Here is a 26,429-nt window from a genome sequence, read left to right on the forward strand (position 1 = left end):
TGTGTTTGTATATGTTAGTCAATGTGGTCCATTCCTTTAAAAATGTAAAAATTAATTATAAAAAAAATTGTAATTGATTATAAAATTTTAAATTCAAACTGAAAATGGAATATATTTCTTTTAAATTTCACCTACCCCAATTTTGCGCACACACATCAACCACCTCCCAAACCCAGCCACCCTCACCACCACCACTCCAACCCCAAAACCATAGCCACCCTCACCACCATTCCAACCCCACCTAAACTACAACAACTCTCTCTCTCTCTCTCTCTCTCTCTCTCTCTCTCTGTGACAAATCATGAAGATCATCATAGCCAGTCACCGTAAGCTTGACGGCTCTACTACCAATTGATCATCTTGGCTGCAGCAAAAGTCGACGACGTTCAGACCAATGGATCGGAGAGGAGAGAGAGATGAAGGGTAGAGTATGAGAAAATCTTAAACATAAGATAGAAGAAAATTTGCAGCAAGAAAAGAGTAGGCATCAATTCTACTAAGAACCCTTTTTTTTCCCTACAGGAATCGAGACCATTGGAGGTTGAGGTTGTGTGGGTTTTAATCATTTTAGCATTATTATTATTTGAGTTTAAATCTTTATAATTAATTACAAAATTTTAAATTAATTTTAAATGTTCTTTTTTAGGTTTTAACATAATTTTGATGAAAATGGTCAAATTTGTTAACAAATACAAACACAAGGACTAAATTGGCCAAATTAATAACACAAAGACTAAATTGGCCGATAAAGTAAAACACAAGGACCATTTCAACATTTAAGCCATTAAATTAATTTAAACTATCATTTGTATTAAAAGAAAACACAGTTGACATATATCATTGTTTCCTTTAAATAAACAGGCGCTCAATAAGGAGCACGAAAATGCTAATCCTAATTCATGGTTTTTGCTAGATATGAGTGTATAATTGGATTAAAATAACGCATTGATTTGTAGATCAAAGGTCTCAGATTCGAACCCTCATTACATTTTAGTTATGTGTAGGGGTGGACATTCAAATCGGAAAATCGAAAAACTGAGTCAAATTGGACTAAAAACAATTGGAAAAAATTGGGTTAACCAAAAATCGAATCGAGTTGACAAAAAATGAACTGAACCAATTTGGTCCAGTTTCGATTCTAATTCTTGTATTGAAAAACTAGACCAGATCAAACCGAACCAACTATGTATTTTTTAATAAAATATTTAACCCCAATGCTAAATTCTAAACCCATAACTAATCTTTCCCCAAGCCGAACTCCAAATCACCTCTCTTTCCTAAGCCAAATCACCTCCATTTACATAAAATTGAACCATTAAAAAAATTTTAAGCTCCAAAAAGAAAATTTTAGTTAAATTTTGTAAAAAATAATTGAAAAAAAAGAAAAAAAAGATTCCGGTCCAAAACGGGAGGGTTTTGTAAGTTTGTCATACTTTTACGAATACAAAGTCAAAGCCCAAATTATTGAGTGTATGGACCAGTGTTATAGGATGGGCTTTATGTCTTATTAGAGTCCACTATAATGATAAGACAGTTTTGTTTTTTGAGTACATAAGACAGTTTTTTCAGAAAATCGAAAAAAAAAAGAACAAAAAAAAGAACAAAAAAAAAAGAAAGGAGAAACTTAATGCGACCAAAAAAAATTGTCACTAGGTCAATGTGCAGGGTGCACTCCATTCCCTCAGCGTCTTCCCCTTCCCTTCCTACTCTGTACGGATTCCCTGGGCAACCCATTAAAAAACTTCCTTGCCATGGCTTCTTCAAAGAAATGGGCAAGCATCATATCTTCCATTGCTTCATGTGTATATTTCCTTGTCATTATCCTTCAAGTTCCTCTTTTCAGGTAATTTCAGTTTTGTCTTATTTTTCTCTCAATTTCAGTTTTTTTTCTTCCCCTTTTTCTATAGAACATTAAATGCCTAAGAGAGAAACATATTCAAGGGTCTGGGCTTTAATGACAAATTCTTCCTACATTTTGTTGCAGAACATATTTAAATTGGAATGAATTGAGTTCATATGTTAGAAAATTTTACTTACTACCTAGTTTGCTTGTTACAACGAATATGGGTTCTCTTCTCATTTGCCCTAGTTTTAACGGGTTGGATATTATATGCAACAATAGATGTATTAAGTCATATACAAATCCATTATGAAAATGCTTTATTTTCATTTGTGAAATCTGGGTTGTGGGTTCTACTCATTCAGATATTTCTTTGGGTTACATTTGCACAAATGGCAAACTACCTACTGCAAAATGATCATAAAGAAATCATAACTAGCACAACCTTTTTTTTTCTTTTTTCCCCTGAAGTGGGAACCATTTCAAAAATAGTAATCATTGATTTTTTCTTTTTCCATTGATGTGGGAGTTAATATTAATTGCTAAGGTAAACAGGTTAAAATGGGAACAATACCGCTTCACTTGGTATTTGAAATTTTGGGATTTATTGCAGACATGTTATTAGCCAAATTGGCTAGAGCGGACGTGCTCCCCACTCTGGATCGGAGTTTGAATCCCTCTCCCCATAGTTTAGATTAGTTTAAAGTAGAATATTGCTTGTATTTTTATTTAAAAAAAATCTTGGGATTTATTTTGGTGGCTTTAATACTTATGCCACTAAATTCTTCCTGCTTATCGTCATTCATCCTCTTCTTGATATGAAAATATGCTTCCATCCAAGAACTAACAAAAGGAAACAAACAATTATGTTAGGCATCCAATATATTTTCAACACTGAAACATATTGTTCTCCTTGCTCCACAGGGTCCCCTGCACAGCTGGAATATGCAGAACACCAATAGAGGTAACATCCTCACAGTTAATTGCATGTGAACTTTTCCCTTTAGTTGTAGTGAAAGCCTTACTTTACCCTGGGGCCTTTGCAAATGCATTGATAAAAAACAGACCAATCCCAAGGTATGATAGCTTGAAATTGTATAACTTCACCAATGTGAAGGCAGCTGATGCAATCTCTGAGCTCCAGCGCCTAGAGGTTAGTATATCCATAACAATCTCACTCAATATCCTGTGTTATATCTACCAAAACTTTATTGTATTTTAGTTTTAATAAGGTGAACTAAGTGGGGTTTATGTGTCTTATAGTATATATATTGTGATAATTAAACCATAGGTTCTTCTTCCAAATACTGATAAAAATGCAACAATACAAGAATTTACAGCTCTTTGATAACTTTTTCTCCTATCATACCGGATAAGGAATAATGCAGTAATAGAGCATTTTGAATGAAGATAAAAAAAAGGAAAAGAAAAAGAGTAAGTACATGATAGGTTAAATATTGTTCTAGTTTTTCTCACTATGGCCTGCACCAGGTTCTTGCTGGAAGCTACTTATCAGTGGCAGGAGCACTTCTAGGTCTCATTAAACCGGGGAGAATGAGCCTTTGCGGTATGCTTCTGATCGTATGGGGCTTAGTTAGGGAGATCATTTTGAGAAAATCAACTAGCACAACTCATGTGTATATATACCCTGCAATGTCAATTGCCCTGTTTTCTGCCTTCTTGTCTATAACGAAGGATGTTAGGAGGATAATTCGTAGTTGCAGACGTCCGCGGAATGTAAAAGCAAAACTGTTTTAAGCCTGCCTTCGAAACAAATCTCTTCCCCCATGAAAAGGACTACTTGATGTAAATGAGTCTTTATCTTTCTCTACTATAAGTATAAAGAAAGGAACAGATTTGTTTCTATTGCATTTAGAAAGCAATTTTGCTGTTAAGAATGGATGAAATTACAAAATGCATGGTGCCTGTGGACCAGAGGCTGCCATGTCTTACTATATAAGCAAGGTTTTTGTGGTTAGAATCACTTGGTGGGGTTTAGAGGCAATCATATGCACATGGCATTAAGTATGGACTTTGCAAAAGCATTTGGCAACCACTTGTGAACTTACTGATTAAAGAACCAATAATCTTGTTCTGGTTGATAATATTGTCTGGTTTCATGTGGGGAAACCAGAAAGCACTGGTTAGGTGCGACTTTGTCCAAATAATGAAGTTCATTTCAAGTTGCAACTTGCAAGTATCCAATTTTTCTCAAGCAATTAGTTTAGGCGATTGAAACAAAACATAAAAATAACAGAAAAATAAAGTTCAACAATGTTATTATTATTATTTTTTTGTGTAAACAGATTTCATTAATTTTTTTCCAACTTATTTACAAAAAAGAAAAATTACAAGACTACAATCAAGCATGCCAATCCGAACCCTCATCAGTTCATGTTTAAACGAAGTTCCTCTTGTATTAGCCGGACGAAAATCGCAATGTTAAAGCTTGATTCATGTTTTCTGAATCCAATTTTACTCTCTGTCTCCCCCCCGCCAAATCCTTCTCACGATCCCAAGGCTTCCACGGATGTTTCCCCACCTAGTCCTTCTCTGTCTGTTGTTTCTTGGATTTTCTCTTTGAACGCTTTGCAGTCTCCTCTTTGTGTTTTAGCAAAAGTGATTTTGATCGTTTTTCTTTATTGTATTTGTCTACCAAATCACGATCTGAAACCTTCCTTTTCTTTTCCTCCGCATTTGAAGCAAAGGCTGCAGCCTCATTACTACTGTTAAAACTTGTGGGAGGCATACCGTGTTTCCTTTCGGATGGCAGCGTTGTCATCCACTCATCTCTTTTTGGTGCCACCTTAACATCCATCATGTCTGCTAGGAGCTCATCATCACCCTCCATGCATATTCCTTGTAACTTTCTCCACCGTGCAGCCTCGCGGATTGCCTTCAACTCAACCCTAAATTTTTCGCGTTCCTCCTTGAGTTGAATTTTGTCATCCAGCACTTTCCTCTTATCTGGATCTTGTAATTCTTTGAAAGCTTTATTCAACTTAACAAATGCTGAGCGCGAGGATGCGAGCATTTATCAGGGTGCACCAAAAGAGACATCTTCCAGTACCTTTTCTTTATATTCTCAGCTGACATATTTTGGTTGGCTCCTAAGATATCATATAAACTATCATCCGCAGAATCCATGATCCTTGTAACCTCTTCAAACCGCTCAGCTTCATTAGCTAATTCAGTTTCAGCAACCACGGCAGGTGGTGGAGGTCCTATCAAAAGTTCACGATCTTCTTCCAACACAGCTTCTCTGAGCTCAGCCTGTGCTTCTGTCAGTTTGGCAGCAGCAGCAGCAGCAAGTAACTCTGTTTATACCGCATATTAACTACCAATGACCACCTGACACGTGGACGGAATCGACAACTTGACGTTGCAGGCCCTTCGGCATGTTCCCTACCGAACCCTACACATCTTGATGCTTTTGCCATAGGACACGTGTCATGCTCACAATCAGCTCCTACAGTCCCACATCGGAAATATGAGCATAATGCACGCCTCCCAAGGCCTATATAAGGAGACCCCTATTCCCAAAAGAGGGGGACAGAAAAAACCAACGGTACGCTACCGCTTGATCTGTAATCTGACATTTACTAAATCCGTACTTACTTAAGCATCGGAGAGCCTTCGGCCGGTACCGCACCGGTACCCCAAGGTCTTACCGAACGTTCCCTTTTTGCAGGAACTTGATCTTCCGAAGACTAACTCCCTTCCGAAGACACAATATCACTAAGTTGGGCGAACCACGTGTCAAACCACTTTTTCGCATCAACAGTTTGGCGCCGTCTGTGGGAAACGAAAAACAATTAACCCACTATCCCCTAAACACATGGGGACCACTTCAATACCCACTTTTCTATCGGAGGACGGGGCACCGTTCGGAAGGCAAGCTGGAGCTAGCCCAGCGCTACCCCCATGCACTCCCTACGGAAACGCCCCCTCAACCCAAACAACCGCCGAGGCCGAGCTAGTAGCCCAAATCGCATCCCTGCGAAAGGACATGGCTAGGCTTCAGGAGCACAACCACCACCTTTCGTCCAAAGTGGACGAAACCCAACGGCAGCTGCACCAGCAGCACCCGCAGAACATCCAGACGACTCACTCTTCCGAGAGCTTGGGAACCCCTCATAGGAGGAGGTACGGAAAGGCAGCAAGGGCAACGCCGCGCCTTCCAAACAGTTGGTGGTGCCAACACCACGGGATCAACCACATGTCCCCAAGAAGGTCTACTCTGATTGCCGACACAGGCTCAATGATCGGGAGGCAGAGAGACAGAGATCCCCGATCAGGATAAGCGCTCGACTACGGGAATCCCGGATGAACGCCGGGGGAAGTAAGTCACCTATTCGGAAGGTCCAAGGATTGAACTCCACGGAGTCTGCATCCGAGTATATCCCTTCCGATGCGCAAACGTCCACCTACCGTTCGGTATCAACTCAATACTTGGGGGATAACTCCGTGAGCCCGCGAAGGCGCTTGGAAGACTATGATGCCGAAGGAATCCCAAGCCGAGACCCTGTTGTCCGACTCCTTTTTCAGAAGGTCCAGAAAATGGAAAACGACAAGGCTCGCCCCCAGGAACCTGAGTGGGGAAAGCTTCGGCCCGGGCCGTTCACGGGACGCATCCGTCGCTCTCGGCAGGATCGGGAAGTACAACCACTGCGCATACCGTTCTATACTGGACCGAGGACCCCTTAACCCACCTTCATTCGTTTCAATCCGCCATCGGATGCAAGGGTCTGAGCGACGAGGGGCAGTGTCTGTTATTCCCGTCTTCACTTACCGAGGCAGCCCTGAATTGGTTCTACCGTTTGGAGCCGGAAACGGTAGATTCTTTTGACGAGCTGAAGCAGATTTTCCTCAATCACTTCATGATCCAAACGGACCGTCTTTACTCTGCCGATGATCTGTACACGATTCGGCAGAGAGAGGACGAGCCATTGAGAGAATACGCGGCGCGTTTCAGTCACGAGTACTCAAGGTGTCCGGAAACAGATGATAGGGCAGCCTACGGCGCCTTCAAGAGTGGCCTTCGGTCCTCGCATTTCCGATACCTAGTACACAGCAGCAACTGGCGCACGTATGATGAGCTGATGAAGCAGGCGGCGGTGCACGCCAAGGCCGAGTACTTCAACTCAAAACCAAGCGCTTCGGCACGCCGAGAGGATGCCAAGCCAAACGCTTACCCTGCGAAGGCGCCATCCTACGATAGGACCGACTCATATTCGGCGGGCCATAAGCGGAAAGATAACCGTGACGATCGGAGAGATCAGCCAAAGAAAGGGAAAGGTCGGTATGGTCACAACGACAACCGAGGACCCCTGCCCAACCGTGACCACGGCAACGAGGTCTTCACCCTGCTGAATACCACGTATGAAACCGTTCTGATGAACGAACAGGAGGCCATACCGAAGCCGAATGTTAGAAGACCCAATCGGCAAGACAACCGGGAGACCGGTAAATTCTGCCGATACCATCAGCACAACAGCCACAACACGGAAGATTGTATAAGTTTGAGAAAGATTGTGGAGCGGCTGATCCGAGAAGGGAAACTGGACCAGTATATCGCCCGGCCGCCAACGGCGCCGGTGCCGAACCCTCCTCGGCAGATAAACATGATCAGCACTATCAGCGGAGGACCTACCGTTGCGGGGACGAGCCACCGTTCGATGAAACAGTATGTGCGTGCCGCACAGTTCCCTCAGGTGCTCGGAATAGAGATGAATCGGTTCCAGGAAACACCAAAAGTTCGTTGGGAGCCGATCACATTTTGCCAAGAGGAAGAAGAGGGAATCCTCTATCCCCACGACGACCCAATGATCATCCGAGCTGAAATTGCCGATTACGATGTAGGGCGAGTGCTGATCGATACCGGGAGCTCCGTGAGCGTAATCTTTGCTGAAGCTTTCAGAGAGATGGGAATCAATGACAACCAAGTCGACCGGCAGTTGACACCTCTGTTAAGCTTCTCTGGAGACTTGGTCCAACCAATCGGCAGTGTCAGACTGCCAATTACATTTGGCACGGCGCCGAAAAAAGCAACAACGTACGATCTGTTCCTCATCGTCGACTGCCCGACGGCATACAACGTTATCGTTGGCCGAACGGCACTGACGAGGATCAAGGCGCATCTTTCGCCCCACATGCTGTTGATGAAGTTCCCAACCCCGAACGGCACGGGGGCAATCCGGGGAAATCAGTTGAGCGCGCGGACTTGCTACGCTACGGCGCTCAAGGCAACCTCGTTCATACTCCCCAACGAGACCATGACGGTGCAAGGTTTACCGAACGGTACTGGACCGGTTGACGACCCTAGAGATGAATCTCCCACCCCTCACACACAACCTGCCGAAGAATTGGAGACCATAACCTTGAGCGATGAGCAGCCCGATCGACAGGTTAGAATCGGCACTAGACTCACTGCGAACCTCCGAACGCAATTCATAGACTTCTTGCGGCACCATTCGGAAGTTTTCGCATGGTCTTACGAGGACATGCCCGGCATCGCCCCGGACGTGATTAGCCATAAACTCACCATCTCCTCCGCCTATAAGCCCGTAAGGCAGAAGCGCCGATCATACGATGCCGAACGGTATGAGGCGATGCGCACGGAAGTCGAAAAACTTCAAACCATCGGTTTCATCCGGGAAGCAACGTATCCGGTATGGCTTGCCAACTCCGTCATGGTAAGAAAGTCCACGGGCGGGTGGCGGATGTGCCAAGACTATACCGACCTCAACAAGGCCTGCCCGAAGGATAGCTTTCCGTTGCCACGGATAGACCAGCTCGTGGATGCCACTGCCGGCCACGAACTGCTGAGCTTTATGGATGCCTACTCCGGCTATAACCAGATATTCATGCACCCTCCCGACAGCGAACATACCGCATTCATAACGGACAAAGGGTTGTACTGTTATAATGTCATGCCGTTCGGTCTGAAGAACGCGGGGGCAACTTATCAAAGGCTCGTCAACAAAATTTTCGCCGGTTACATCGGCAACATCATGGAGGTTTATGTTGACGACATGTTGGTAAAAAGCAGAACTGCCGAGGATCACCTGCAGAACTTATCGATCATGTTCGGCATACTCAAAGACTACAGGATGAGGCTGAACCCGAAGAAATGCGCCTTCGGTGTATCTTCCGGGAAATTCCTCGGATTCATGATCAGTCAGAGGGGGATTGAGGCGAATCCCGAGAAAATAAAGGCAATCATCGATATGGAGAGGCCGAAGACGACGAAGGACATTCAGAGCCTTACCGGACGCGTGGCCGCCCTGACCCGCTTCATATCGAAGGCTACCGATAAATGTGTACCGTTCTTCAAAGCCTTGAAAGGGGGCAAACGGGATATCACATGGACTGCCGAATGCGATAACGCATTTCAAGCCTTGAAGAACTACATGAGCAAAGCCCCCCTTTTGTCAAAACCGCTGCCTGGGGAAATTCTCTACCTCTACCTTTCGGTATCCGGAACTGCCGTCAGCTCGGTACTAATTCGGAAACCAGAGAAGGCAGAATTACCAATCTTCTATGTCAGCAAGGCACTCCAGAGTGCGGAACTTCGGTATCCACCATTAGAGCAGCTGGCTCTAGCCCTTGTTGTCTCGGCACGAAGACTTCGGCCATACTTCCAGGCACACGGGATCAAAGTCCTGACCAACCAACCCCTCCGGCAAGTCCTCCAGAAACCAGAAATTTCGGGCCGATTGATCAAATGGGCGATCGAACTCGGGGAATTCGACATACAGTTCGTTCCGAGGCCCGCGGAGAAGGGCCAGGCTGTTGCCGATTTTATCTCCGAGCTTACCCCAGCGACAGTACAACCGACATCTGAGGCAATTACCGAGACCATCTTGCCGGATCAACCAGGCACCGAACGCCTCGACACATCAACTCCCGTCTGGGGTTTGCACGTCGATGGCTCGGCAAACCAGCAAGGATGCGGAGCGGGCTTGGTGCTGACAACACCGGACGGACAGAAGATCGAATACGCCCTCCGATTCGACTTCCGGACCTCCAACAATGAAGCGGAATACGAAGCCCTCTTGGCCGGCCTTCGGTTAGCCAAGAGCATGAATGCAAAGCAAATCCGAATTCACAGCGACTCCCAGCTCATTGTGAACCAGGTAACGGCAGACTTCGCCGCCAAGGATGCCTCCATGTACGCTTACCTTTCAACCGCCCATCAGCTACTCCGAAGTTTCCAAGCATACGAGATTAAACAGATCCCCAGAGGCGAAAACAGCCATGCCGATGCTTTGGCAAGACTCGCTTCGGCGATAAACGACAAAGTCGGAAGAAAGGTACCTGTGGAGATCCTTGCCCAACCGAGCACGGTAACCTCCGAAGCGTGTGCCGTACGGTATGAGGATACATGGATGTCTCCTATCTACTTATACCTGACGAACGGCACCCTTCCTGAGGATAAAGCCCAGGCCCAGAAGCTGAGATACCGATCAGCAAGATACACAGTTATCAACGATGTACTCTACAAGCGCGGCTACACTACCCCGTATCTCAAATGCCTCACGGCAGAGCAGGGGGAGTACATCCTTCGGGAGATTCATAGCGGTGTGTGTGGCGACCACTCTGGATCCCGATCACTCGCTTACAAAGCCTTTCGGCAGGGATACTTTTGGCCTACCATGCACCAGGACGCCAATTCACTAGTGAAGAGGTGTGATAAATGCCAGCGCTTCGGTAATGTCCCACATATCCCTGCCGAACCTCTCACACCAATTGTAAGTCCTTGGCCTTTTGCACAATGGGGACTGGACCTGATTGGCCCAATGCCGCAAGGCAAGGGGCAGGTAAAATATGCAGTGGTTGCCGTTGACTACTTCACCAAATGGGTAGAAGCCGAACCTCTTGCAACCATAACGGCAGCAAAGATTGAAGATTTCGTCTGGACACACATATGTTGCCGATTCGGTATCCCATATGCTATCATTACCGATAACGGCAGGCAATTCGATTCGGAACTCTTCAGGCAATTTTGCCCCCGTTTGAAAATCAACTTGTTTTTTGCATCGCCGGCCCATCCCCAGTCGAACGGTCAGGTCGAAGCAATAAACAAAATAGTGAAGAAACTGCTGAAACGGCAGTTGGACAAGGCAAAGGGAGCCTGGCCGGAAAAGCTTCCCGAAGCACTGTGGGCCATTCGAAAGTCTTACCGAACGTCCACTGGAGAAACCCCTTTTTCTATGGCCTTTGGATCGGAAGCAGTGGTACCCGTGGAAATCGGCGAACCTTCCTACCGAACGGAATCCTTCGCACCGAAGGAGAACGAGGAGGCCATGTCTCTAAGCCTTGATCTACTTGAGGAGCACCGAGCACAGGCCAACCTCCGGAATGAAGCCTACAAACAGCGTGTGTCTCGGTATTACGACGCTAGGGTCAGACCCCGCTCTTTCCGAATCGGGGACTGGGTCATGCGCAAGGTATCGCTTGCGACGAAGGATACCACGGAAGGAACCCTCGGACCTTCCTGGGAAGGACCATATGAAGTCATCGGTATCCTTCGCTCGGGAACTTATCGACTAAGAGGCACCAACGGCAAGGCCCTCGGCCATCCTTGGAACGTAGAACATCTCAAGTACTACTACAAGTGACCTAGCCTACGGCAGGTTGGAACTGTAATTTCTCGATGTATTTGTTCTACTAGAATTAATAGAAAGCCCTCGGCACTATTACTTTAGCCTCTCTTTAATTCATATTTGCCCACGGCAGCTAAAATGTTAACATCCTACGGCGCTCTACATTAGCCTACGGCAATTGGCGATCGTTAATGTTTTTTACCCTACAGATCCCTTCGGGACTTGGTCAAAATTTTTAAACTTAACAGCGTCCTTATTAGCCTACGGTAATAAGTGACTTTTAATCAGTAATTAGCCTACGGCAATTAGCAGTTATAGCTTGTGAAAGTCGATGACTAGCGATCTATCGGCGATTAGCCCACGGCAATTAGCAATCATAACGCACTCACATGGGTTAAAATTTGAGAATTGGACAATTAAAGGTTGAACTTTGAATCATAACACAAACTTAAATTAAAAGATGCCCTCGGCATCAATGTGTTCGAAATAAAAATTAAAAATAAAAATACAAAGATGAATGTAAAGAAAAACGCCCTCAGACGGCGGGTTCGTCCCCGGCAGCGGCCTCAGCAGACCCAGGCCCTTCGGCAGCATCCTCCTCCTCGTAATCCTCGATCATATCTTCGGTCATTCCTTCGGGAAGGGGAGGGGGATCGGTAGCGAAGTTGAGGTTCAGCTTCTGACCAGGGTTGTACCGCTTGAATCGGTACAACATGTCCGCCATCTCAGAGCCCACCTCCTTATCCAGAAGGACAGCGACCTCCTCTGATGATCGGTACCCCTGGATAGCGGACCGAACGGCAGCCTCGATCTCCGCCGCCTTGGTACGCTCACTCTCCTCCAGAGCGTCCTGGACCGCTTCCGAAGCAGCCTCAGCGTCCCGTGCCGCCGTCCGCGCTGCCTCCAAGGCCAGCCGTGTCTCCTCAGCCTTGGCCTCTGCAGCAAAACCCCGCCGCTCGGCAGCCTCTTTGTCCTTCAGCAGATCGGCCGCCTTGGTCCTGCCGTCTTCATAGGCCTTTTTAGCCCGTTCGGCAGCATTAATGGCCCGCTTGACGCAGAGCCACATCTCCATGGACGCCTGCACAACTAGCAAATTCAGAGAGAAGCCCCACTTCGAAAAATGGAATGACAATAGAAGAAAAGAGTTCTTACCGACGCCTGAAGACGGAAGGCCCGCCCGGCCTGTTCCCGAAGAAGCTTCTTCGGCAATTCGTCAACCTCCGGCAGCTTCATCTGAGAGCCGAGGATCATATGATTGACGAATTGCACCGTCTTCGAGGGGCAGGCGATGGTGACGGCCTCGGTAGGACCGTCCTCGTCCTCCGCCGCGAAGACAGCCCTCATGGTTTCCGAAGGACGGCTCCTCTTGGAGGCTGGCGAAGCTTCCAGGTCTACCGTGATCGGCCGCTTCCCGGCTGCTTTTGAGGCAGTAGCTTCGGCATCTGGTTGCCTCGGTGCAATGGGACCGGCAGTTGGCCATGCCACTGGTTCGGCACCCAGCTGCCGAAGACGCTCGTCAAGAGTTACGTCCTCGGGATCCGTGGACGGCCGAACGGAAGGCGCCTCGGGCTGTTTCCTTTGTTTCTTGCCCTGCAGACCCATCATGAGCCGCCTCTTGGACGACTCACTCATTTTCATGGCTTCAGCAGCCTTCCTTGCGTCAGTCACTGATGAAAAATACTCGGTCAGTCGGCATGCAAAATAAATCGATCAAGAAAAAAGAGAAATGCACAGGTACTTACTCTCGGCAGGGCTGACGAGGCCGGCTCTGATGAGATTGCTGGTAAAAAGGAATCGCGGGTAAACTCGCTCGGCAGCAGGAACCCTCAGCCTGACTCTGTCGAGCTGCCGAATTTCGCTTTCCTTGGGGCTCGGTTGCTTTAGTTTACCTGCCGAAAGAAGAATGAGTTGCAAAACAAAGAATAACAAGTACAATAGTTCTACCGACTGGTAACATAACTACCTACCGGCAATCTGGAACGCCGTAGGCACCGGAAACAGCGGGGACACTCCCGACGGCGATTCCCAATCACCCGAGAGTACCACCCGCCGATTCCTCCACGATTTTTGGGAAGTCGGCACGGCGCTGATGAAGTGCCCTCGCTCGGAAGCCTTCAGGCAGTTCGCCTGAACCCAACCGCCGTGATCGGCACTCTTGGACTTCGTGACGCTGTATAGGTACGAGAATTGCTCGTAGGAGGGCTTCCCCTCCCCGGCAATCCCGAACGCAGCTATCACCCCCATTAAGGCCACCCAAAAGTTGGGATTATACTGGCCTGGGGCATACCCGATCTGGGCTAAGATCTTCTGAACGGCAGGCTGCAACGGCAGCCTGACACCCTGCGCCAACATATCGGTGAAGAAGACGACTCCACCATCTCCCGGGTCGCTGAGGGATTCGGTAGGGCTCGGAATTCTCATTTTTACCGAATCCGGGATGAGGTACTCCGCCCTAATCTTCTCGAGCTCCCGTTCGGTAAGTTTGTTGGGCTCCAAATAGTCGACCCCGAACAGGGTCTTCTTCGGTACGCCCACCGGTATCCTTGACCGCTCTCGATGGACGATCGTAACCCTCGACCGGGACGGACCGGCGACGACATCGTCGCGACCAGAGGTAGAGGCCTCCAGCTGATGATCGGAGGTACCGAATCGGGTACCATCTTTGTAGACCGCGACCAAGGGAAGCGGTTGCCCCGTCATCAGACCTTTGCCGATGCCGTGGGTAGGAACGGAGACAATCTCCTCACCGATAACTTCCACATCGGTGTCCTCTCTACTCTCGGCCCCGAGGCTCGCAGCCCCGCTGGATGGGTCCCAGCCCGATGATAACTCCTCATCGAAAGCATTGGGCTCACTGCCGAAGGAAGACTCGCTATCGGACATCTACAAAACAAGAAAAAGGAAAAGGATGGCTAAGGCTTTGAAATGAACTACCCTACCGATGTCTACGCCACTACCTATAGTTCACTAGACTACCGAAAGAGGGCCCATATAGACGATCGGCTAAGCCTACACTACGAAAGCACGCGGGTATATAAAGAAAAAATTATTATGGTACCGAACGGTAACTTACCTTTGCTATTGTTGAGACTTTGATTGCCGTTAATGCTCTTCGGTAATCGCCTTAATTGCCGATAACACCTTCGAAAATCGCCTTGGTTGCCGTTCACAATCTTCTGAAATCGCCTACGCAGAGCTCTCGCGTCCCTCTCAAATGCAAAGTGAACTCTTATGTCCGGAGCGATCTCTATTTATAGGGAGAGGGCTGCAACGGTACGCCTCGGGAAACCAAACGGCTCATAATTACAGCCGTCAGACGTCGCTTCATTGGCCACGTGTCGCTCGGTGGATGGTGATGTCAGCTGCACGCCTGGTACAGAAGACGAAGCGTCTTTTCACGCCGGGTGCAGAAGGCGAAGCGTCTCCACGCGCCAGGCACGGGAAACGAAGCGTCCCTGCCTTCACCTCTCTCAGCATCAGCTTTAGATCTCAGGGGAACCTTCCACAAACAAACTTGCCGAACGGCAGGGCATCTATGAACCCTCAGGATGGAACCAAATTCCCTTCCGAAGAACCTTCGGAAGAGAACTTGGGGGACTACTGTTTATACCGTATATTAACAACCAATGACCACCTGACACGTGGACGGAAACGACAGCTTGACATCACAGGCCCTTCGGCATGTCCCCTACCGAATCCTACACTTCATGACGCTTTTGACCTAGGACACGTGTCATGCTCTAGACCAACTCCCACAGTCCCACATCGGAAATATGAACATAATGCACGCCTCCCCAGGCCTATATAAGGAGACCCCTATTCCCAAAAGGAGGGGACAGAACGATCAACGGTACGCTATCGCTTGATCTGTAGTCTAATCTTTACTAAATCCGTACTTACTTAAGCATCGGAGAGCCTTCGGCCGGTACCGCACCGGTACCCCAAGGTCTTACCGAACGCTCCCTTTTTGCAGGAACTTGATCTTCTGAAGACTAACTCCCTTCCGAAGACACAATATCACTAAGTTGGGCGAACCACGTGTCAAACCACTTTTTAGCATCAACAAACTCAGCTGATGGCAACGAAGGGCCAATTATCCTTCGTTTAGGACCAGTATCATCTTCCTCCATGCATCTGCTCGAGCTGCCGGCAGCAGGTCTGGCCATGCCGCAGCATTGGCGCGTGATTGTAGGAAGAGAGGAGGAGAAGAAGGGATACAGAGAGCAGAGAAGAAAGAGAGAGGAAATATACCATAGGGCGTTGAGAGAGAGTGACGAAGGAAGAAACACTAACAATTTAATTTAATTTAATTTTTTTGTTTTTGCTAAAAAACCTTTAATATTGTTGTTATAAAAAGAGAGAAATATTTGAGGGAATTGTGAAAGCGTTTTTCCCTTCCTCATTAACCTCTTATTTATAGGGAATTTGGTGATTAGAGATGGGGCCATCTAACTCCTAGTTATACATGGATTCCCATTTTAGTATGGAAAAAGGATTTTAGCCTTTTCAGAAGCACGTTAAATATATTATTTCTAATTATAATAACAATAAAACTTGTCCGTCCCAAAATTATATTAATTTAGTCTAAGATGGAGTATGATAACATTGATAGAATTTTAATCCACTCTAATTTTATTTTCCACATAAAAAATGTTATAAATTCACCACTTTTTTATTTGCATAAATTTCGTCTACATTAATAGGATCCACCTCTCAATATTTTTTTTCACCGAATTGAAAGAATCTCACAATCACAAACTGAAAGACGGACAAGAAGACTTTCATACTTGATATGATGAAATGGACCCCAAGCCCCAGGATCAAGTTGCAAAACATGCAGAGCCGCACAGCTAACGCAGACACATGTTGTCTGAATACATTAAATCATATTATTTGTTACAAAATCAGTGGCTTCCATTGGTTTAGGGACCAACAAGGCTTCATTTGTTTAAGGGCTGAACATGATGTAATGCCAACTTTGATACTGTTAGACGCACAAACATTTGTCCCATTTGTTCCATTGATGAATTATGTCTTTCTTGTGGGGCCCCCAAAGCAAATAGGTCCATTTAGTGATAACAATCCCCAAACCCTGGAAAACATGTACCTTGGTCTTTTGTTCTTCTTTGTAGCTGTCATCATAGAGAGAGAAATACAGAGATTTTTGGGGTTTTAGAGTTGGGTTTTGCCTTTCTCAGTTTAAGAAACAGAAAGGGAGAGAGTCCATGGATTTGCTTAGCTAGACTTGGTAGTTTCCTTGGGAGTAAGTAAGCTACAATTCAGTGATTGCATTTACTGCGTAATTCTAAAACCAGATTCTGCTTTTTTGGTGAAGTTTGAAATGTATATAGAATTATAAGCTTTTAGCAGTGATTTTAGACTTTTTGGTGTGGATTGATTGATGGAAGCAATGTCTTTGTGCACTTGGAAATATCCTTTCTGCAAATTGGGCTTCGTGAATACACATAGAACCCTGTATAGGACAAGGTTGAATGTTGGTCTAGCTTTAAGTCCATCCCCAGTGCTCTTACACACAGATGGAAGTGGCAAGTTTCAAGAGTATAAGAAGGGTTCTGGTTCAAATACAGTTGGTATAATAGGAGGGTTATCTGTTAATTCTACTCTTAATTTTTTGAGAAACCTTGTTAACTGGAGTTCAAGAGATGGAGAAAGTTGTCCTCCTTTTGTTCTTTGCTCTGATCCTGCGTTGAGTAAGGAGCTGTTATTGATTGAGAGACCTTCTTTTCCTTATGTTAGCCGTAAAAATGAAGGTACAGAATTGGATCCTACTCTGATTGTGGAGAATTTGAGGAGTAAGAGGATTTATCTTGAAAATTCGGGATCTCGTTGCATCGTAATGCCTTGTCATATTTCACATTCTTGGCATGATCAAATTTCAGAGGGATGTTCTGTTCCTTTCCTTCACATGGGTGAGTGTGTTGCCAGGGAACTCAAGGAAGCAAAGTTGAAGCCACTTGAAGCTGGGAGTCCTTTGCAGATTGGAGTGCTTGCAACCTATGCAACTTTGAAAGCAGGATTCTATCAAGAGAAACTGCGGAATGAGGTAATTCGATTCTGCATATTTTCTTTCAGATTGTCCATTCTTGTATGGTTAGGACATGGTCCTGGAAATGGTCAATCTGTTTATAACAGATGACCAATTCCCCAGGAAGAAAACATATGTTCTATGCAGACATGTCAAATGATACTGCTGCAGAGGAAATACCAAGATCATGGTTTTGCGGGAATTGGATATCCAATGTAATTTAGGTTACATCACAACAGAGATGAGCTTACTAGTTTTCTTAATAGGATTTTAGAAAGTTCACACACACACACACACACACACACACACACACACCATTCTTTCTTTTTTTCTTTGGTGAAAACACTCCCCATTCTTTTGATTAATTAGGGTAATTTAGGTTTATATTAAGACTTTGTGTCATTTTGCTGAAAATTTTGATTGAAATGAAAACACTGAAATTTCAAATAGCATCCTGTTCTTGCCTGTGCCTACTAAAGATGGCTATTTTGCAAGATGGTTATAACTGATACTGATTAGAATTGTACATTTTTATTGCTACATCATGTTATGGTATTCATTTGACCACTCATTAAATGCAGGGTTTTGAGGTTGTTCTGCCAGATAAAGCAACAATGGAACACACTGTTATCCCTGCTTTTGAAGCCTTAAACAGAAAGGACACAGAAGGGGCACAGAATCTCTTGAGGATTGCAGTCCAGGTTCTTCTAGTGAGGGCTGCCAACGCTGTAATTCTTGCCTCCGATGATTTGCGGGATCTTCTTCCCCTGGATGATCCTCTTCTTAAGAAATGCATTGACCCTATGGATGCATTGGCCTGGTCAACCATAAAATGGGTTCAATCTGCTAAAGAAGGTACATAAAAGAGAAAACAGTTCCTCCTACTTGAATCTTGATATTAATGTAAAATATATTACTTCATCAATTAAATGTTGCCCCTGCATTCTTTTGTAGTGACTTTGTGAATTAAATATTATTCGAATGACGAAAGAACTCTTTGAAGATTACCAATGAAACAAGTAGCTCATACTAATCCTTAATTTTATTAAAATGGCTCTGGTTAAACATGGTATTTGACCATACTGCTGCAAGGAAATGATGAAAATCCTAGATTTATATTGTGTGCCATCATGGTAAAAGCAAAACCCTTTACAAATCCAGCATCTATTTTAGCCTTAAAACTTCCTACTTTGACTTCTTAATTCTTTTTTGAAGATGGTCTTTAAAGATCGTACGATATGTCAAATAATGAGTAAAAATACAGGGGAGCAAGCTAGGATCACTATCTCCAGCAGGGCCTTTGCTATCCCAGAGCTTACCTTATTTTCTGTTCTAAATTTCCTATTATTTTGTGGTAAAATCCAATATGCTATAGCTGAGTTATGGTGTGTAAAAATGGTGAGGAAGGCAGCAAAGCAAGCAAGGGTGCAGGATTATTTAGAAATTGGAACTCTAGGGCCTTGAGATTGAAAGTCCTAAAAGGGTTGTATCCTCCACATTCAGACTTTCTGAAGCTAATTATATTTGCAGGAACTATGGACAAGACATTACATCTCATTGACATATATAACACACAATAACAATCTAGTATAAATAAAATCGTTATGTCGATTTTTCAATCATACATATAATTCTCATTATTGTATACAATCGATGAGAACTATGGGTAGTGTTTAAAGCATTCAAGGAAACAAAATATCTGGTACATCTTTTTTTATTGCAAAGACACACACACACACACACACACACACACACACACACACACACATATAGAACCTTTCGTTTCGGTAAGTAAAAATATCTACTGTTAATGATTCTTGCAGCTGTTGTAGCAGGCTCCAAAGTAGCTTTCCACTTGAGCCATACCTATCACATAAAGAATAACAATGATTAAATTCGAATCAATTTTACGTCTAGCTCAGATCGTACACTTTTGATTATGGGTTTCTGCATCTTTCCATATTGTAGATAATTAAGTTTATATCAATCCCATGACATACATTTTCATATTTGTGTAAGGAATCTCAGTGAGGTTCACATGTATAAATTCATTATTGTTATATGTTATTTCACACATGAATACAATCCTTATGTAACTTGCAAGGGTGGTCCGGTTTGGTTTCGTTTAGGACTCAAACTGTAAACTGAATCATTGTAACATAACGGTTCGGATTAGTTCAGAGCATGGCTAAAAATAGTAGCATAACCAAACCAGTCCATTTAGTGACTAGTTGAGTGAGTCATTACGCAACTATGCAAATATTCTATCTTCTTTTACTTATATAAAAGGGAACTCAATTGAACTAGAGTTGAGACAACTTTTTTTTTTTTTTTTTTTTTTTATCATAGAAGACATAAATTTTGAAAGATGTCTAGAGGAAGAGGCCTAGGGAAGCTTACCAGTTGCAAATTGGGTGCTCAGGGACTTTGTACAACCAAATGTACTACTGTAGACACCATCCACTAGAGTTCTAATGCAGGGCTCCATACATGTAGTTGTACATTTCGAGTAGACTGGGTACTTTGATGATTCCTTCATATATCTGTTCACACACCATTACCCACAAGCATCGGACTCATAGGAGCCTAATCAGGAGATGGTGAAACTGGGAAGTTACTTATTCTGTCATCATTATCATCAGCATCAGCTAGAACACTTGTTGCCAAACACACTATTAACACTACCAGTATCACCAAACCTCTTGGGTACAACCATTCAACCCACTTGCTCCCAACTTAAGTTCTATACTTTTTGAAACTTAATGTTGTGTTGTCATTTTGAAGTTTTACCTTAGTTGTTTTTATAGGGCCTGTAATAATAATAATCCTTGAATTATATCGAATATTTTCTGTATATTGTAATTTGTTACTGTCATTGATCTTGATTTTTCAAGCGAATATTTTCGGTTGAAGTTACCCTCTGCTGGTAAAGTTGGGGTAATATATGTTTGCATAAGTAAAATTTCAACTGGCTTTTGAGCTACTCAGAGTTAAATTGTTGTCCTTCACAGAGAAATTTGTGAAGTTGACTATTGGAATAGTATTTGTAACAGACGAAAAGACCAACAATTGGAGCTAGAGCTCGGAAGGAGGCTGCGAATATTTCTAAATGAAAGTTATTTGTTGAAATATATTAGGAGCAATCCAAGTTGTCCCTTAATCATTCTCCAGATTTCATTTCTCTCTTGGGCTTGGCAAATAAAATCGAGGGGCAAATGTCACATTATCTCTTGCCAATTTTATTACAATGATTCGAACCATATATCATATCATATTCATAGATCACTCTTGCAATAAAGAAGACAAATTTAAAGTCTTAAAGACATTCACCCATGCACTCGAGGTCCCAGTCGCAGAGAATTTGAACACAAAGTTTCTTGAAAGTGATGACTTTTCTAGAAAATGTTGACAACTACAAAAGTCCAAAAACGTCAAGGAAGATAAACATAGAAAGAAAATTAACATATGTAATAGACTTGTTAATTAATTAATCAGACTTGCTAGATTGTTAAGTTTTGCCTTGTCTCTTCTCTTCCTACGCATTTAATTTATCAAGTCATTAGTTCAATGTCGTTTTAAAAACACATATTACTCTTTCTTTTGCCATTATTTAAATAGACCCATTGCTATATTAACAAAAAATAATAATAAAAAATTGAAACATCCAATATTGAAATTGGATGGCCACAGTTGTCATATATCTCATGAGAAATTAATCAATTGATTCTCTGGCAATGGGTCAGACATATTTTAATGCATAACTTCTTTTTATTTATATTTTATCAATTATCACAAAAGAATAAATTTTAATTGACAAACCACTGTTTCTTCATTACATTAGTTGGGTTAGATTAATAAAGGGATATATATATTAACAATTTAACATCTCATATTACCAAACTTATAACATGGAAACATTAGCAAATTAAACTTACGCTCGATCCAAACAACTAGTCAACATTTTCGACCAATTAAACTTAGTTGTGTCAAAATCCATACTTCGAAATCTCTTGTTGTCAAATTAATCAGAACTATTAACATGTCAGAACGATTTGTTGGCGATAATAATATGCAGTGGCGAAGGTGCGCTTAGGCCTGCAAGGGCCTTGGCCCTCCTAAAATTCTGAAATACTATACATATTGGCTTTGCATTGGAAAACTTAGGATAATATATATATATATATATATATATATATATTAAAATAAAGGCTTCTTAGATGTAGGTTCAAAACGATTAGCTGTCATTGGTTTAGTCCTCCTGTCTTTGGTTTTAGATGTAGGTCCTTTGACATTTATTACTTTTTTTTGTTGTGTCGATTTTATCCTTTGAGGTAAATAAGGAAAACACATTGAAAATATAAATTTGATGCATTATTTCCTTGTAATTGAATTCTAGAATTTAAAATTTGAATTTTTTTCTTGATAATATTCCTAATATATTGATAAAATATAATTTAATCAATAAAAAAATAAAGACCCACATATTATACCAATCGATCATACAAACACCCACATTAAATTATGTACCTAACATACAGATAAATAGTGTTATTATTAGCAACGAAAAATACTTAGTGATAAATCGTGTTACCTATAAGTTAGGAACATAAATTAGAAGACTATCTATAAGTCAGATGCAAAAATAGACAAAATAAAATTGTATGTTACCTATAAAAAAAAAATACATAAAATACTATTACACATTGTCGAAAATATGAAAAAACATATATATATATATATATATATACATGTGCAATAGGCAGTAGGCAATATGCAATATGACATAAATCACTATTACCTGATTCAAGTCTTAAGGGACAACATTTAAAAAAAAATAATTTAAAAAATAAAATAATATAAACATTACATCATAAAATATTAAAATAGAAATGTAATTTTATGTGGCACAAAAGTCAGTAGGAATTTGGATCTATATCAACTTTTCTATTAAAATAATGCTTGTGGCCCCCCACAATAAAGAGAATGAGGGATTTACATTTCCACCTCCAACTAAAAGGCTCTTTCCTTAGCAATATGACTAAGTTACTCTTGGATATCCCACCAACATAATTAATAAAAATTAAAAGAAATAGCCAATCAAATCTTTCTTTCACAAGTATATTTAAGAAAATAGGAAATTAAAGATAATCAGTTATTTATTTATTTACAAGCTTAACACTGGGAAATGAATCAACCCTAAACCCTAATATATTGGCCCTTTCACACATAAAATCTTGGCTCCATCACTGATAATATCAATACATTAGCGAGAACATATTGACAATCATGTAATTATTAAAGTTCAGACATCATGTACAGAGCCGGACTATAATACATTGCCTTAAATGCTATTGGAATAAAAAGGTGTATCAATTAAACTAGTGAACGGACATTTGAGAGAAGCCCCTCCTCACTTGAACTAGTGAACGGACATTATAGGGTCTGAAGCAGGGAAGAAAAGCATTTCGAGCCGCTTGGTCCTCCCACTCTAAGCCATTCCACCACTCATCCTCTCCTTCAATAATGAGATTACTTGTTTGAGCACTGCTAGAGTTGAGAGGCAGCCTAGTGAGCACTGGACATCCATGTATAAGGATTTTCTTCAGAAATGGAACGGGCAAGGGATTTTCGCATATTCTCCACAAGTGAGGTAGTTTGCCCAAAAGCAAAACAGTGAGTTTTGCAAATGGGGTAGTTTCCGTTCTGTTCAAACCGAGTATTGTCGTCATTTTAGAGCAGCAATATACATGCAAGTGGATGAGATTTGGAGCAAAAACGAGCCATTCCAGGTTCTTGAGATTCGTGCAACGTCCTACTTCTAAGAACTGAAGACCAAGGAAGCAATTCGGATTTTCCAGACGTGTTATCCACGTGGAGTACACATCCACTATACTTTCAATTTGAAGGGTATCAAGGCATTTCAAATTTGCCATCGCCACAGGTGATAAATCAAGATACCTTGAAGGGTTCCCGTAATCCTCGCCCTTGAGGCATAAAGTTAGAGTGCAAGTCACTAATATGTGGTGGCTGTCCAAATTCTCGAAACAAGAGATACTTCCAACTGTCAAAGACAAGACGTCAAGGTGTTTCAAACCCTGCAGTTCGTCTATCATGGTTTCCCCACTATTAAAAAAAATTCGGTCAGAAGAACCACAATCTAGTATTCTCAAAACTTCAAGCAGCGGAAAACTTGATAATAAATTTGGTGGAACATAATCAAGCTTAAATGTATGCTCTAAGTTCAAATACTTTAGGCGTGCACATGCCATTATCTCCACCGGCAACCATTTTATGGCTGTTTTGGACAAATTCAGATGTTGTAATGAAACTAGATTTGCAACTCCAGTTGGGAGATTTTGGTGTTTCATCTAGACATTTGATACCACTACCCATCAATGAAACCCTTTTCGCGTTCTTCCATCTCGCAACATTTGGTGCATTATAAGCACCTGTATCCACAAGGATGTTCTCACCTTCTTTCCCAAGGTCGCGAGCTAGTAACCACAATGCCATGTCACGAATTACATCATGCATTTTTACTGAATCTCCTTCATCTTCCAACAAACATGAGGTAAGAAGAGTTCCTATGATATGGTAACTCTCATTTTTGGCTTCCTCTACATTACCATATTCATCTAATATATCCTCACACATCCAAAAATATACCAAGTCATCTTTAAGTATAACAAAATCTTCCGGAAACAGAGCACAGTATAAGAAACATGATCTAACTTTCTGACTTGGTAAATTATCGTAACTGAATTTTAAAAGAGGGAATACCTTATCTCCCATTCCTGAAAACTCGGAGGCAAATCTTCTCAGGACTTGAACTGCATGCTTCCACTCTTGGGGTGTTTTCTTGCAGGCCATGACCCTGCCCACTGTGATGAGTGCCAGTGGCAAACCCCCACACTCGTTCGCCACAATTTCAGCAAGCTTGGGGATATCTGGATGAAGAAGAAGTGTTTCTTTCCCAACCTTCTCCTGAAACAAGTTCCATGCTTTGTCCCAAGTCAAACACCCCACCTTAATCTTCTTCTGGGCATCCATATGACCACATACCTCCTCAGAGCGAGTTGTGAAAACTATCTTGAACTTGTTCCGACTGTCAGGAGCTGGAACCCCTATTTTGGTTAATTCAACCGGCTCCCATAAATCATCCATTAATAACACAAACTTCTTTGTGTTCAAGATTCTGAAGATGTCTTCTGTTGTGCGGAAGCGTCAACCAACTTCGAGTGAAAAATAAACAACTACTGGCAGGAGAAAAAATTGAACAAAATAATCAACAAGAACAACACCAAGATTTATACTGGTTCGGCAATTGCCTACATCCAGTTTGGAGACGACGGAGTATTCCACTATAATCAATGAGAGAATACAATAGTGTTTACCACTCAATTTCCCAAAGACCCAAATACACCCAACCTCACACACTCACAAAGGAAGAGAAAACAATGATACAAAGCAAAGAACAACTAGAGAGAATTTGTTTCTCTCTTTGGAAAAAATGCCTTTCTTGCTATTTTTCTCTTCTACTCCACACTTGGTTTGATCTCTTTGGTTGAGATGCTTCAAATGAAACCATTTGCTTCCAATTTATAGCCAAAGATGCAAGAGTGTGAATGCAAACTCAAACTATTCATATGTTGGCTACCAACCATGGATGGCTACCAAACAATCCACCCATTTTGACAAAGATAGCAAGCCAACATTGATTCACATGGGCAACTAACATTGACACACATGGGCAACTCCAAAATTCTTCTACATTTGAGCCAATTTTCAACAATCTCCACATTGGCTCAAAACCTCGAAGCAACACTCTCAATGGTCGTCTCCCAATCCCCCATGGGGCAATCAACAACTTTGACAAATGCCAATTAAGTCTAAGCAGTGCTTAAACTTGAGCAACGAAACTGGCTTTGTCAACATATCCGCAGGATTCTCAGCGGTCCCAATCTTTTTGAAGAAGAATATCTCCCTCTTCAATTTCCATACCCAGTATCTTCCGAGCTTCTCCTAAGTCCTTCATCTCAAATTCATTACTCAGTTGAGTCTTCAACCTTTCAATCTCCACTTTGCTTTTACATGCTATAAGCATATCATCAACATATAAAAGCATATAGATGAAGGTTCCATCTTGTAGCTTGCGAAAGTATACACAATGGTCATAATGACTTCTTGTGTACTTCTGCCCGATCATAAACCGATCAAATCGCTTATACCATTGTCTTGGAGACTGCTTCAAGCCGTACAATTATTTTTGCAATTTGCAAACCCAATTTTCTTTTCCAGCAACCTTAAAACCTTCTGGCTGAGACATATAAATTTCTTCCTCCAAATCACCATGTAAGAATGCAGTCTTGACATCAAGTTGAGCCAACTCAAGGTCAAACTGTGCAACCAAAGCCAACAAAATACGAATAGAGGAATGTTTTACTACAGGAGAAAATAACTCATTGTAGTCAATGCCTTCCTTCTGAGCATATCCTTTAGCTACTAATCTGGCTTTGAATCTCACATTGTCCTTTCCCAAAGATTCCATCTTCTTGGCATAAACCCATTTGCAACCAATTGCTTTCTTCCCCTTTGGTAACTGAACCAGCTCCCAAGTCTCATTTTTTTGAAGAGACTTCATCTCCTCATCCATAGATTTCTTCCACTCCACGCTCTCTGAACTTCTGACAGCTTCTTTGTAGGCGGATGGAATATCATCTTCAATAACGGGAAGTGCATATGCCACAATATCAGGAAATCGAACAGGCTTTCGAATCTCCCTTCTCGATCTTCTGATTGCAATAGAATCTTGTTGCTGTGGAGGCTCTTGGGTAGGTGCCTCCTCTTCATCATCCTCGTCCTCTTCATCAGAATCAACTGTAGGACTAGTGTCTGTAATATCAGACCTTACTGGAACAACTGGAGTTTTCAGTAA

General features: G+C 42.7%; 2 protein-coding genes and 2 pseudogenes across 2 annotated transcripts; 2 read left to right on the forward strand and 2 right to left on the reverse strand.

The window, feature by feature from the left end:
* The first annotated feature begins 1,614 nt into the window (after positions 1–1,614).
* Positions 1,615–3,706, forward strand: LOC117622462. Its single transcript, XM_034353131.1, has 3 exons — positions 1,615–1,843; positions 2,765–2,993; positions 3,332–3,706. Exons 1-3 carry the CDS (start codon positions 1,752–1,754, stop codon positions 3,596–3,598), a joined length of 588 nt encoding a protein of 195 aa, XP_034209022.1. The 5' UTR covers positions 1,615–1,751; the 3' UTR covers positions 3,599–3,706.
* Positions 3,707–4,238: 532 nt separating this feature from the next.
* LOC117621612 lies at positions 4,239–15,614 on the reverse strand (annotated as a pseudogene).
* A 935-nt stretch (positions 15,615–16,549) lies between these two features.
* LOC117622964 lies at positions 16,550–18,496 on the forward strand. The gene is made up of 2 exons (XM_034353783.1): positions 16,550–17,512; positions 18,076–18,496. Exons 1-2 carry the CDS (start codon positions 16,850–16,852, stop codon positions 18,355–18,357), a joined length of 945 nt encoding a protein of 314 aa, XP_034209674.1. The 5' UTR covers positions 16,550–16,849; the 3' UTR covers positions 18,358–18,496.
* A 4,200-nt stretch (positions 18,497–22,696) lies between these two features.
* The window catches only part of LOC117621613, a 4,034-nt pseudogene continuing 301 nt past the window's right edge, over positions 22,697–26,429 (reverse strand).

Source organism: Prunus dulcis, chromosome 3, assembly GCF_902201215.1.
Source record: "Prunus dulcis chromosome 3, ALMONDv2, whole genome shotgun sequence".
NCBI classification, from domain to species: Eukaryota; Viridiplantae; Streptophyta; class Magnoliopsida; order Rosales; family Rosaceae; genus Prunus; species Prunus dulcis.